At 38.1% G+C, this 14,840-nt stretch overlaps 1 protein-coding gene across 2 annotated transcripts in view; it reads left to right on the top strand.

Moving 5' to 3' along the window:
• COL19A1 (collagen type XIX alpha 1 chain) overlaps positions 1-14,840 on the top strand; it is a 286,447-nt gene that overhangs the window by 227,024 nt on the left and 44,583 nt on the right. For both annotated transcript variants that reach the window (XM_087856904.1, XM_087856903.1), the window contains exons 25-35: positions 1,329-1,382; positions 2,078-2,167; positions 3,159-3,203; positions 3,308-3,385; positions 5,040-5,075; positions 5,183-5,236; positions 5,335-5,388; positions 6,753-6,794; positions 10,630-10,734; positions 10,817-10,870; positions 11,149-11,202. In XM_087856904.1, the coding sequence (XP_087713030.1) occupies positions 1,329-1,382; positions 2,078-2,167; positions 3,159-3,203; positions 3,308-3,385; positions 5,040-5,075; positions 5,183-5,236; positions 5,335-5,388; positions 6,753-6,794; positions 10,630-10,734; positions 10,817-10,870; positions 11,149-11,202 (666 nt within the window). The remainder of the gene's footprint in view (positions 1-1,328; positions 1,383-2,077; positions 2,168-3,158; positions 3,204-3,307; positions 3,386-5,039; positions 5,076-5,182; positions 5,237-5,334; positions 5,389-6,752; positions 6,795-10,629; positions 10,735-10,816; positions 10,871-11,148; positions 11,203-14,840) is intronic.

Here is a 14,840-nt window from a genome sequence, read left to right as displayed (position 1 = left end):
TCTCTACTATCAAAACCAATCACACCTGATGTCAGGGGTTATTAGGAAGGCTAGTACCTTCCGATATTCATATGAGGTCCTTTTGAATATCATTAGCCTAATAAATCAGTCTTTAGAAGTCAAGTTAACTTTGGACATGCCTGTCAGTGGTGTACCACCAGTAACGGAGATTGGAAACATCAAAAGACATAAGGAAAACTAAGACATAAAGCAAGCATTTTCATTATGCATGGCTTTGGTTCAATTCTCCATCCAAAAAAGACACTTCTTAAGCTCCTGTTGTTGTTTTCTGGCAAGAGCCTCTAAGAAGAGCAAGTCTTTTGGCTGCAAATACTTCTCTGATGCCATTGGAGAAAAGTCCTCAGGTTGCATTATAACCTAATTCTAGTGGTCTCATTATTCTCTCTGTCTCTATCTCTGTCTCTCTCTTTCTCTCTCTTTCTCTTTCTCTCTCTCTCATGTCCTTTAAATGCACTTTTCTATCTGTTCCTCAGCTAAGCCTCTTGTCCCTAGCCTGGCCTTCTGATAACTTGGGAGTTAAGACTCACTATCATCCTCACTCAAGCAAAATAAGAAAAATGATTAGCCATAAATTCTTGGAAGTTGATCTCTATCTGGCCACAATTCCAGCATTTTCTATGCAACTATTAGACTCCCTCGTTTTCTCATCATCTTGAGAACAGCCCCGTGACCTGCTGCTGTATCCTCCAAGCTTCCTGACTGAACCTCCAGAGGTCTCTTTCTCAGTGCATTTGTTCTGGCTGGTACTTTGAGCACTCCGCTTGTGAGCAAAGTTTTTTGTTGCTCCCCCAAGCCATTTAATGAGCCAGTAGAGGAGTACCTAGTGGAGGGATCTTAGGAAAAGAGAGAAAATGCTGGTGGCACGGGTGGAGCCAGAAGTTGCCCAAGAAGTGAGATTAGGTGATAGTGGCTGGAGCTGAGAACGAGAATAAAATCAAAAGGGAAAGAGCCACTGTTGCCAAACATAGTAAAAGTGTATTTTCCTATTTAGCCCGTCGTCCTTCTAAATCATGATGTGATGCTACCAACCACCATCCTTCCACCCTTTCTTGGCAATAATATGGATAGGGCATTTGGTTCAGTTCTCCCTTATTTGGTTTCTTTTCCGTGACATCCAAGTCACTTCACTTGAAACAACAAGCCACATATTTTCACTAATATGTTTTCCTCTTTAACAGGCCAAAATCAACATATCCTCTTATAGTTTGAGTGTTACAGTTCTGTTCTCCTGACAAAGACTCACAGATAGGAATGTTCTTATAATAGATATTCTAATTGTTCTTTCCCATTAATTCTGAATTTTCTAGGGATTGCCAGGAGAACATGGTATCCCGGGAAAGCAAGGCATTAAAGGAGAAAAGGTATAGCTTCCATTTTACCCATTTTGTAAATTAAGCAGCTCGGTAGGAGGAAGAGACAGAGGGTCATAAGGGTTTTGGGAAAGTGAAGGGATAAGACAAGGCTGCCAGGACTATACAGGGGAGAGACAGACATAGAAATGATGACATGAATGGTGCCCCCTGGAGTTGTGCATTGTGACAGCCCTCATTCTGACACAGAAACACAATGTGACAAAATGAACTGACTTAGAGGTGAAGACCTCAGGACTCAGAAAGTCTGTTTCAAGCTCAGTGGCCGACTCTGGAGTAGATCTAAGAAGTCTCCATCTTTCAGAACCTGTGTCTTGTTGTCTACATGAAAATAATATATTAATGTTTAACCTTTACTTGGAAGTAACTTAAAGAAAACATAAAGATCATTTAAAGAACTTCTGAATAGATGCCCTTTTATGCATATATTTATATACATGCATATTTCATGATACTGCTAAACTTATTGTCACATAACTCACCACAAAATGTAAATGCATTTAAGATAACTAGAACAGTGCCTGGCATGAATGAGGCCCTCGGTACATATTGTTGAACGAGTGAATGAATGAGAAAATGAAGTTTGGTTGTGATGACAACTCAAAGCAATGGAAACTACTGTGTCCACACCTCCCACCACAACAAACCTGAGCAATGAACTAAGAATCTTACCTTGTTTTCCTCAGGGAGATCCAGGTGGGATCATAGGCCCTCCTGGGCTTCCAGGTCCAAAAGGTGAGGCCGGTCCTCCAGGGAAAAGCCTGCCAGGGGAACCAGTAAGTACCAGCCCTTTTAGTAATATCTCCCTTGAAAGTTCATTAATTACCACTTGTGTGTTCCCAGTTTCAGATCACAAGTATAGGCATAAGTTGAGGTCTGCAGAAAAAGAAATATTCATCTTATTCTTTAGGTCAGAGCTCTAACCTCTTTAGAATTTTGATTCAAGTGAAGGGCTCCCTTCTGAAAAAGAAAATGCACATACCCATTTTACATACAGTTTTGAAAGATTCATAGGCCCCCCTGAATCTTCTGCATGAATTCTTTAGGGACCCAAGGAGCTAGTAAGATACATTAGTTTAAATCATAAACCTTCCTAGGACGCTGTGTTAAAACAGAAGAACTGCCTGAAATTTTCTTTCCAGAGGCTCTGCAGGGATGGCCATTCATGGTCGTTTGCAGAAAATGTCCTTGTAGGCCAGGCAATTTCCAGCACATAGAAAAACTGGATAGCTGGAAAATCTAAATAACCAATATGCCTATTTCACATACTTTTTTTCCTCATCATCTTTGACTTTTTATATTAATTGTTGATAATAAATAGTTCTCAGTCACAGATGCCTCATTTTAAGGATAAAAACATCTTTTTTTTATTATTAAGTTTTTTTAATTCCAGCACATACAGTGTTATATTAGTTTCAAGTGTACAATATAGTGATTCAACAATTCTATATATCACTCAGTGCTCATCAAAGTAAGTGTACTCTTAATCCCCTTCTCCTATTTCGCCCATCCCCCCACCTCCCCTAAAAATGAAAGTATCTTATATTTTATATCTTATATGTATATATTCTTATATCTTATATTTTAGTAACTATATGAAATCCATAATCTAGCGAAATATGTAATCTTTGTTTCTTATTCTTTTATAGAAAAGGGTTTATTCAAGACGGATGAAGCACAATGAATTATTTTTGAGTTATAACTTCTAAGATGCTTGTAAACTTTTTAGAAAAAAACAATGTATTTACCTCCTGTATTTTCTTTTAGGGATTAGATGGAAATCCTGGAGCACCCGGTCCTCGTGGGCCAAAGGTATGAAAATATCACAGATAATTTCTAAAGAATTAATAAGAAAATATAGCCTGAAAATTTGTGTCCCCTGAGCCTCGCACTAACGGAAGCCTCTGGTTGCACAGGGCGAGAGAGGACTGCCAGGAGTCCACGGTTCCCCAGGTGACAGAGGCCCACCAGGGGTGGGAGTACCTGGTCGCACAGTAAGTGAAATTCGGTCAAGCTTTCAAAACCCTTTCAATTCCAATAATCAGATAAAATCCAGTGACAAACTTGAATCAGGAGAAAGGAATGAAATGGTCAGAGGAGGAAATATAAATAAACACTAGTCAGAGGGAGAGAATTGATGAGCATTGAGGTTACATCCCTGAGCAGAGGGACGGTGTGGTTTACAGATACTGGTCTCACATACACTGATTTGGGGTTAGAAGCAGTTGTTTAACCCTTTATTCCTCCATTCTATATATTAAAAATATATATAGCATATTATTTTTGCTATAATATGCTATAATATAGCAAACATTCATATGTTTTTACAATATTTTACAACACTTTACAACGTTTTACAACATTACAAATGAATGTTTGTAAGATGATACAAGTGACTAAGATTAGGTTTTATATATTACTGTTTTAATGAGAATAAAATAAAGAGTTTATATTTAAAGTGAAAGGAGTATGTATAAACGAGACGATGTCAAAAATCTCCTAAGTAATATCTTTAGGAAGAGAGAATAGAAGTCGTTTATAATAGGGAAGACAGAATGGGCAGTTTTTTCATGCGTTTTAACTACAAGGACAGTGCCTGATATAATGGCCTCTGTATGTGTACTTGTTGACTACTTAGTAATAAGAGAACTTTTTATTTACGATGAAAAAAACATAAAAGATTCAGGAACAAGAAAAGTGGAAATAAACACTAATTCTAATGGCATTAATTTGGGAAATTGACCTTGTAATGAAGTTATCATGAGAGCTAAAATAAGGCATAGTGAATGGTTACATTGTTGTGATTGATTCTCTGGGGCGAGAATATAAAAGACCCCTGGGGATGGGAGATTAAACACAGTAACAAAACAGATCGGGAAATTATTAGAGTGAAGGAGGCTGAAGCAAAAAATAAAAAAAAAATTACCAATAACTAGGGACACGGTAGAAATAGAAAGGGTGCAAAAAGTAGCTTTGATAGTAACAGCGATATGAATATTTATTTTAAAAAATAAGAAAGGACATGTGGGTGAGCCGTTCCTGAAGTCGGCTGCTGAGAACCCAGCCCTTTACTCACCTAGGTGGTCGGCCCCTCCTTCCATGGTCCGTGCTTATGTAGCAGGGAGAGAGCTCTTGCCATTGGCTTCCCTGATCATTTCCCACCCTCATGATGCTTCCCCTAAATTCCAATTCGCTAAAGTAGGAAAGAATGGCGATTGATGTTTTACTGCCTACTCCTGTCCCTGAACACTGGTTCTGGCAATTTCTTCAAATGGAGAAATGACTTGAAGTAGAAAGCAGAAAGGAAAGAAGTCCCGAGCCAGTTACCCTATCAGCAGCCAGTTTCTGAACAAATAGAATTTGGGTGCACAGTGTGGTCGTGAAGGTACAGAGACAGATGATGGTAACAAGAGAGAGAGCCTAGGCACCTGAGCAAAATCTTTCTGATGTTTCCAGCAACAGGCATCTGCTTAAGTGTTTACCTGCCATCCAAAAGTCTTGGCCGACTTCACAGAGTTTTCAGGGGGTGCAAGGTGGCAAGCCCTGTTGTTCCACTAAGTAAATAACAATACATAGCTCTTTCTCCCACTTGGATAATTTATGGACCTTCCTGGAAGAATTCTGATAATTGGATCTCATTCTACTCAGGGCTCCCAAGGACCAGCTGGAGAGCCGGGTATTCAGGTAAGCTACTTCACCAAGTTATTTGGCACAGCAAATCCAGCTTGCTTACTTGGGAGAAATTACTGAAAAACTATCCTCATAAATAACTATTTGCCCCACTTTTCCAGGGTCCTCGAGGTCTCCCTGGATTGCCAGGAACTCCAGGGACCCCAGGGAATGATGTAAGGACCATCTTTACCTCCTCTTCCCCCCACCACCCCATTTTAATCTACACCTGTGCCACTGTGCAAAGATTTGAACACAATGATTCTGTTTTCAGGGAGCTCCAGGGAGGGATGGAAAGCCGGGTCTGCCAGGCCCCCCAGGTGACCCGGTAAGTCAACAGACTATGCCTGATTTATGTATCTTTAATGCACCCAGAAGCCAAACAGCCTACCAAGCAACTTTTACTGTCCGAACTAATTAGAATGCTCAGTGACTGCTTGGTGATTTTGTTTATCCCCATTATTTTGTAAAGGGGAAAAAATTCAAGCTGCATCAGCATTTTTGTGTGTGCCGAATACTTATTTCCTAAGGGTATAATTCAGCTATACGATTTTGCCCCAGGCTGAGCCTTGGCACATAATGTCTCAATCCCATGGAAAATTGAGTTAAAATATATAGCCACAATTTCTGTTCTTTCTAACACTACTGACTAAATGAATTTCATTTTTCTAAATGAAAGTTTGCAGGTAAGTTACCTACAATATGGTACATATCCATTGATTCTGTGGCTTTAAAACGCTGAGATGATTAAATTATAAAAACCGGCTTGAGTAGGCTCTTAAAAAATAGGTTTAGACACTAAATGTGTGTTCCAAACTTTTATTTCAGGATGAACCTGGCTTTGAGCGACAGTGAAATCCCTTTAAATAGCCCCAGAATCAGCAGTTATAATTTGAGAGGCCATATGGTACATGACATTGTATTAAGAGTTTTGTACGATAAAATCCAAATCTGGTCTCTCGGTTCTAAGTCTCACAAATCCTTCTCCCTCCCACACTGGTTGGGCCTTATGTGCCTTTATAAGCTACGTGCAGAGGCATTTTTTGGCCTGACTTTAACTCCACTGCTGAGTGAATCATGTGCGTGCATCATCTAGGATTCTTATAAAGTGTTGCTTGGGTTTCCAGCATCTCTCCGAAAGGACATTTTAACACTGCCTGAGTTCCCTCAGTGTCTCTCTTGCAAATCACAGAAGCCACCTGTTGGCTCTTTTGAACTTCAGTGACAAAGAACTTTAAGGCAAACTTGTTCTAGACTTTTCGTGTTTCTCAACAGCCTGATAATTTGCTTGGCAGAGTGGTGACTTCCTTTTAATAAATGATTTAGCTTTATGTATTATTTAAAGCCAAGAATATATGAGGGTTGGCATAAAAGTTGTCATGTCATGAAAATATAAAATAGAGATGCAGAATCCAAACAACAATATGGGTGTGTTTACCTGTTCATCCTAGAGGAATAGTGAATACTTCTCAAATAAAGTTATGAGTCCTGTCAGTGTCATATGCCTATTTTGTGATCCGAAACGTAAAGCCAGCCATCCTGACAGTGAGGCTCTTAGAAGCCCCATGATGAATCTCAACTACTGTGACACTTGGAGGAAAAACATCTACATTATAGTGTATGTTTGTATTGTATTATGTGCACATATGTGTATAAATGCACCTATTTGCGTTTTTTTCTCCTTAAATGCAGATTGCACTTCCTCTCTTGGGAGACATCGGCGTCTTGCTCAAGGTACTCTGTTGCTATGTAAGAAATTATGTGTTCGTTTTTAGGAAAAATTACAAAGGAAATCTTTTTCACAAATTGAGTTAATTGCTTAGCCTGAGCTAAAATTCAATTTTTTAAAAGGCAGAACATCTTTAAGATAGAAAAAGGAACACATATTTTTGTGGATCTTCTGCCTCTGGTACTAATCCCTCCACTCTCTTCTTTACCCCCCTGTCAGTTTGGGTGTAAGGGGTGGTGGGTGGAGGTGGTAGTTCTGAGATGAGCTACACAGAAGGAGCAGTGTCATCAACACCCTCGAGTAGACCATTCTCTTCTCTGGAGGGACAGCTTTCACTTCAGGGTGTTTAGTCGCCCTGACTCAGTACTGTGAAACTAATCCTTCTCACTCGGACCTTCCCTCACCAGGCCCAGGATGCAAACGGGTGCTGCTCAATTAGCAGCTAGCTTGCAGGGCTGAACTTTGAGGGCATGGGATCTTCCAAAGAGAGTTATAAAATTCCAAAGCCAACAATTGCCCTAACACCTGTTACTCTGTTAACTAAAAGCTATCTCTACCTATTATTCATCTGATAAGGAATAAATCTTGCTACCATTTCTGTCTCTAATATTACCCGGTGTTGTATTTGTAACACAGATGGGGGAGAATGATAATGGGATACCTGTAAGGTTATGTATTCATAATATTTTTTCATGGCACGCTAAGATCGCATGAACCCAGAGGAAAATCTGTCCCTTCACATTATACTCAAACCTTCAGTGTCCTATCTATATATGAATGAACACTGTGTATGAGTATACGCACACACACACACACACACACACACACTTAGGCTCTTTGTGTCTATATGTGATATATTTTTATATTCCTAGCATTTAGCCCATAATAGTAGGCAGGCAGGAATATTTGTTGATTTAAATTCAAAGATTCAAGGATTCTGGTATAAGTATTTGCTAGATGATTAAAAATTTGAGAATATATATATATAAATATAAATGTAAATATGAATATCAGTATAAAAATAAATTACAGGAGGTTTTTAAGACCTTCAAAAGTCAACATTTTCTTATAAGTCAAAAGAGAATATTTATGGGGATTTTAGGAATATCTTATATTCGTTGAGTTACAGTTACATGGCAGGCAATACACTGCTTTACTTATACCATCTCACATAATCTTCAAAGAAATCCTATCCCCATTTTATACATTAGGAACTGAAGTTCTGAGCAGCCAAGTCACTTTCTCAGAGTCACACAGCTAGCTAGTAAGCGCAACATTAACAGGAACACAGGTCCTCACACGTTGTCTTAGGTTCTTCACAAGGGCGGTAATGCTGGATATGGCAAGACCCTAAGAGTTAGACTTCACCATTCCAGAATAGTTAGGAACAAAACTTGTACACTTCTGCAGAAATGAATATCCCACTAGAATACAGGGTGGCTCACAGAATAGACAAGAAGACTGAATAGGCTCTGATGAGAACCAGGACTCCATAGGCCTCAGACGTGGACATAAGTGATGGTTTCACCAGGGAAGCAGCCCTTCAATGAGCGTGCTCTGCCTCTGTTCCAGCCCTGACATCACCTCACTGAGGTTCCGAGTCCCAGGAGAGCTGATTGGTGAGAGGCAGGACACCTCAACTGAGAGTCCCATCAGACTGCATTCCGTAGAAGGGGGAAATGTGCAGTTCCCCAAAGTGGAGTCCAAATACAGGAACTTAGGTTGGAGATTGGATCTGTTAGTCCAACCTAATGTAATTTTAAATCCTGATCCTCTTACCCAATGCATTAAGTCTCCCTCTCTGTCTAGAGGCTTTAGCAAACTTGGTCGTCTGCTTTCTGTTTTCAAAAATATCTTTGATTACAATGTAGTAAAGATGTCCCTTCAAAGACTTCAGGTAGGTTAATCTGTGTATCAGTCCCTCTTTGCGTGAGATTGTACATTGGCTAATAATTGATGCATCTTTATTCTCTCTTTAAGAAAATCTAAGACTTTTTTCAAGACCCTCGATGGAATCATTTCCCTTGATTTACCATTGTGGCAACCCTAACCTAAAGAAAATGGGGTCCGTTTGAAGGGACTCTGAGAAAATTTTATGGACTCATAATGATTACTGTTCTTTTATGTTTTATTAAAACAATCAATTGAATAACCCATTCTAAAATATTGCTGAGTGTCAGTATGCCAGGTCTTGCTGCACACGGCTATGCCACGTTTATTTGTCTACAGATAATAATTCATCTTCTTCATGCCTTTTGAAATATAGAAAACTTCTTGGTTCTCATAAGTTCTCTGGCATCTCTCTGTCTTCATAGTTTTTCAGATATTATAAGTAGTGAATCTACAATTACATATGTATTTTTTCTTCCTCTACCAACACATTAGCTCTGGGAAAAGATCTTGATGGCAAAATTAGTTCTGGGAAATGTTGCACACTCTGGCTCCCTTTTATATATACCAGCTCTAAGAATGGACCACCATGAAGAGAGAGCTCTTTAATCCAGCATTTTTTAGAGAAATTGCCTCGGAACCTTTTCAATAGTGCACGGAATTAGTCTTCCAAGGAGCGTATTCTTGGAAATCAGACTTATTCTGATATTCACTGAGCAAAAATGTTGAACTTGAATAACCATGAGCTTTCTTGCCAACTTCTCATTAATGGTAAGCTTCAGTTCCCTTTTCTACATTTCAAGATTCTTCCCTTTGGTGAAAAGAATGGAAGAAGAGAGGCTGATATTGTCCTACCTTCTGTCAACTGTTAAAATTAAAATATCTCCTCCACCCAGAGGGCCCTATTCTGTGCCTTTCCTGATCGTATTCTTATTCTAACAATTTAAAAAATAAGACTTTTCACAAGCACTTTTTCTTTGGCTATGTGATAAGAAGTTTATCTTGTGAGCTCAGACACTTAAATTCAAGCCTTTCCAGATCAGCTAAAGGTTACAGAGAAGGCAATGGCAAGGTAATTCCACTTAGATTTCCTGTCTGCGCTTGGATTTGACATAGAGTCAAGTCCAAGTCACTCCGGTCATTATGTCTCTTGTGAGTGCTTCCACTGACAATGTTGGTAAACTATGTGTAGTGTCCTCCAACTAATTTTGTTCTCAAAAGGAGAAATCCTTTCTTCACAACCCTTCCTTCCTTCCTTCCTTCCTTCCTTCCTTCCTTCCTTCCTTCCTTCCTTCCTCTCTTTCTTTCCTTTTTAATGATTTATACTATTGTTTCTATGAGGGCTCTAATCCTGTTGGTTATTCTGAACTTTATTATTCCCTCCCTTTTTAAACATGCTGCTAAACAATTGAAACAGTCCGTGTTCTTGACTTATGTGTCTTTTCCTTATGTATTTGGAATTTCCCATTTACATATCATTGTAAACATGCTTTTTTTAAAAGAAGATTTACTTATTTGTTTTAGAGAGAGAGAGAGAAAGAGAGCCCACGCATGAGCAGGCAGCTGTGGGGAGGGAGAGGGAGAAGCAGACTCCCCACTGAGCAGGGAGTCCACATGGGGCTCCATCCCAGGACCCCAAGATCGTCACCTGGGCCGAAATCAGGAGCCAGACGCTCAACAGACTGAGCCACCCAGGTGCCCCAACATGCTTTAAAAAAAAAAAAAAAGAAGGTCACCAATATCATAAACAGATACAATTGACTAGCTTCATACGTAGGTTTTACCTTACAAGAAGTAGTCTTTTCAAATTGGATGAACTAAGTCTCTGAAAGTGGTAATATATCAATTGCTGTATCATTGGTCTCTGACAAAGGTTCAAATCTGACCAGACCTCACTTTTATAGATTGCTTTGATGAATCTCTCAGTAACCTTATGTCTTTGCTCATTAGAACTTCTGTGGCAACTGCCAAGCCAGTGTCCCAGGGCTGAAAAGCAACAAAGGAGAAGAAACTGGCGCTGGTGAGCCTGGAAAGTATGATTCTATAGCCCAGAAGGTGAGGAGGCAGGCTGGATGTTGATGGCCCTGTAGCTGACAGAGAGTGCCTTCTCTCACCTCTGTGCTGCTCCATCCTCTAGGGTGATACAGGTTCACGGGGTCCTCCAGGAATCCCAGGCAGAGAGGGACCAAAGGTAAGGCAGTTTGTCCTCTACTCTCTGTGCTTCCTCCAATTCAGTGTGAAAAAACAAAACCAATTTTAAAACACACTACTTTTTCTACTTTTATATTTTTATATTACACTTTTATAATATTTTAGAAAAGTGGTATAAAAGCCATTTGCAAATGTCATTTTTTGTGCCCTGACTCTGTCCAAATTACATGCCTCAAGTATACTAAAAAGAGATATTTTCCTTGTTCTAAAAGATGACAAAATGATTCAGTACACTAGCTGAATTTCTTGTCTTTTTAGGGAAGCAAAGGAGAGCGGGGCTACCCTGGGATACCTGGAGAGAAAGGCGACGAGGTAAGACTCTTCTCTGATAATATATCCTGCTATTGACGCTCCTTAGAGGACTCAGAGGGATGACATCAACTTGTCTATAGCTCATGATTAATGCTAAATCAAATAAAAACAAAGATTTCGATTTTTTCAAATGTCAACACAATTTAAATAATAATACATTGATGTTTCTTATCAGTGGTTCAATTTTTGAGAGACGGAAATTTAAGCACAGAGTTGACCCATCAGTTGCTATGTTTTTGTTTTCATGTAGTAGATAGCAATTCCAGCTCTCTCGAGATAAAAGCAAGGATTCACTGAATAGAATCCCAAGGTAGAGAGTGGAATCAAAGGAATAGTTGAACAACCAGCCTAGGAACAAGAGACAACTCCAAAACTCAGCAGAACTTCCCTGGGGTACTGCTGTAACATGACTCAGCTTCGGTGACCTTGGTCTGTCTGTGTCTCTGCTCAGACTTGGGAGAAAAAAAAAACTATCAAAAGGATCTGATTCAACTAGTTTAGATCAGCTGCCCACCCCCAGACTAAGATTCAAAGTCAAATGTACTTTTGAGATGATGGTATAATTTTCTGACACTAAGCCATGGTGATGCTCAGGATATCATTCTTTTCCTGCATAATTTACCTTAACTCTTAGAAAAACCAATTAGGATGATGAATTGTTGTTAGTTTAAACAGTTTTGATGCTAATAATTCTTAATGAAAGTAAGTAAGCCATCTGGCATATATTAACCTTGATGTTAGTACTGAAAATCAAAACAGTATAAAGTAGATCTATTTTTTGAGTCAGAGTTATGTTTCACGTTACAAATTATCACCATGTGTTATTGTTTTTAATATTGATTATATTCTAGAAAACTGTGAGAATTAGTTTGCTTTCTTCCAAATTAAAAATTGAAGAAAAAAGAAATACATTTATTTTCATCCATAAATAAAGCAGTAAAGGCATTTTATTTTCAAAATAAGAATTATTGAGCTTTTGCTTCTTCATGCTCCACAGGAAGTTTCACGAATGTGCCAGCCCTATATCTGATTTTAATAGTCTAACAGCTTTTAACTGCCTAGATTCAAGGAGTAGGCTTTAGAGGCAATTGAGAAGGTAATAACAAAAAGATCGAGAAATAATTGGAATTCAGGATTTTTATAAGTGACTCTAAGTTAAATTTATTAGAAGTTAATTTTGACTGATTCTACCGGATACCTTGCTCTCTTGGTAAACTGAAATGCATCATTGTGATAACTCCACTATTTTAGTATGTTCTTTCTTAAGTGTAGTAGACCCCTGTTACCTTTGGGGAATATATTTTAAGACCCTCCCCCCATGGATACCCAAAACTGCAGAGAGTATCAAAACCTATACATGCTGGTTTTTTTCCTATACATACATACATATGATAAAGTTTAACTTATAAATTAGGCACAGTGAGAGATTAACAATAATAACTAATAGTAAATCAGAATAATATAGCAACATCCTATAATTAAAGTTTTGTGAATGTGGTCTTTCCCTCCCTCTCTAAATGTCTTTTTGTACTGTACTCATCCTTCTTGTGATGATGTGAAATGATAAAATGCCTATACGATGTGGTGAAGTAAGGTGAATGACGTAGGCACTTTGACATGGTGTTAGGCTGCTCCTGACCTTCTGGAGGTAAGTCAGAAGGAGGTTCATGTGCTTCCAAACAGGAACTGACCACAGGTAACTGAAACCACGGAAAGAGAAACTACTGTATACCTTTTGGATTCTTTAATGGAGCATATATAAAATTTTGCCCAAGTCCCTTATTATATGGGGAATTATTATTATTATATTAATTAGTATATGTAGCAATTTCAGAAGGAGATTCTTTTCAGTTGTTCCTTCACATCACATGAATAATAGGAATAAGCCTGAAATAGCATACTAACTCACTTGGGCCTTTTGGAGGGGATCGGGTGATGCAGGCTTTTCCTCTCCAACAGGGAGTGGTGAATATCATCTACTTGGATAGATTCAATGAATAGTATCTACCTGGACTCAGATACTACCTGAAATTATAATTTATTGACTTGTTTAGGTGAATGAAACTTTGACCAAGGACGTGTGTATTTCCAACTGGCCAGTAAACTGTACTGTTTTAATATGTATATAATATGTAGTCATACAAAAGATGCAGAGGGACACCTCATCTCTTTGAGGACTTCTAATTATTATGTATTCATTTTAATCTGTTTGGGAACTTAGAGGAGCTGCCTGTTTGTTCATTGCTCCAAGAAAATGACATTATCCTTTACATTTTTTGCAGGTGTTTCACAAATCAAAGTAGCAACTTATAAGACACTAAATAGAACACACTCAACTCTCATACAGTGAATTCTTACTTGGAATGCAGATTTTCCTATAATATTTCAGGATAATAATTGATAAACAGGCCATGAAAAATATTGTCAACTGTAAATTACAGCAATGGAAAAATAAATATTCTTGGTAGCAACTGAGCTAGGACTTGCAAAATCAAAATATCAGTTCAGAGAAAGAACTTAGCTCTAATGATACTTAAATATCTATGCAATAAATTCTATTATGTATTTTAGTTTGGCACTATATGCTAAATTGACTGTCCTACTCTTTAATATGTATTTGTCTTCTTTAATGACCATCTTGTCTTCTAAAATTATCTTATTGCCCTTTATGCATCCATAGTAACTTTTACCCTTACTACAAAATTTCAGCTTGTTCAGAGAAAGACTGCTGAGAATGATTTTTTTTTATTTATGGACTAAGGTTTATTTTAAAGTTTAATGTGGTCATCAAAGGTTAATGAGTCCCAAGCTTATAAATTAAACTACCTAAAGACTCACTCAGCATCTCTAGACTGATTTAGGAATGAGACTAAAAGTAGCAAAAAAAAAAAAAAAAAAGAATACATATGTACACCCATATCTTATACATGTACATATAGAGAGAATTTTATGGAAATGTGGGTATTTTGAGATAGAGCAATTTGCGGTATGGCATTTATAATCTCCAGACATTTAGAGGTACCATTTCCAAAGGAAATTTGTTTCCTTTCAATTTATAAACCCAAAAATAAGTTAAGGGTGGGGGAGTAAAAAGAGATAATGCAACATGCCAGTATGTTCCATGCACACATGTCTGCGCCATGTGCATACACACACACATACACACACACGCACAGCATTGCCAGTGAGGATGATATCATCTTGAAGAAAGAACATGTCCACATTCTTTCACACAAGCATACATAAGATTTTTACCCAAAACTCTTATTTCATGAGGAATTTCAGCATGTTCGAGGAGATTCTTTTCAGTGTTTCTTCACATCATATCACATGAAAAAACCTGAAGTAACATATGGCCCCATTTGGCTTTAGATGGACAGGTCTGGCAAAGTTTAGTCCTTGATCACATTGATGCAAAGAACCTTGATTCGAGAGAACCTCGGGCCTATAGAATTCTCATAAATAAATATGCAGTATTTTTATCATGGTCACTCCACCTAATATCTATAATGTGTCTAAAAAGGCATATTTAATCACAGTAAAAGGCAAAGGAACTTTGTTATAACAATTAATGGTTTGGTAATATAAAACATTACTCAGTAAAGAAAATTAAATCCTAAAAGAGTGGAATCATTCAA

This window comes from Ursus americanus, chromosome 29, assembly GCF_024610735.1.
Source record: "Ursus americanus isolate L20-20 chromosome 29, mUrsAme1.1.p, whole genome shotgun sequence".
In the NCBI taxonomy this organism is placed as follows: domain Eukaryota; kingdom Metazoa; phylum Chordata; class Mammalia; order Carnivora; family Ursidae; genus Ursus; species Ursus americanus.
Note: the sequence above shows the minus strand (reverse complement) of the source record. Positions and strands in the feature narration are given on the sequence as shown.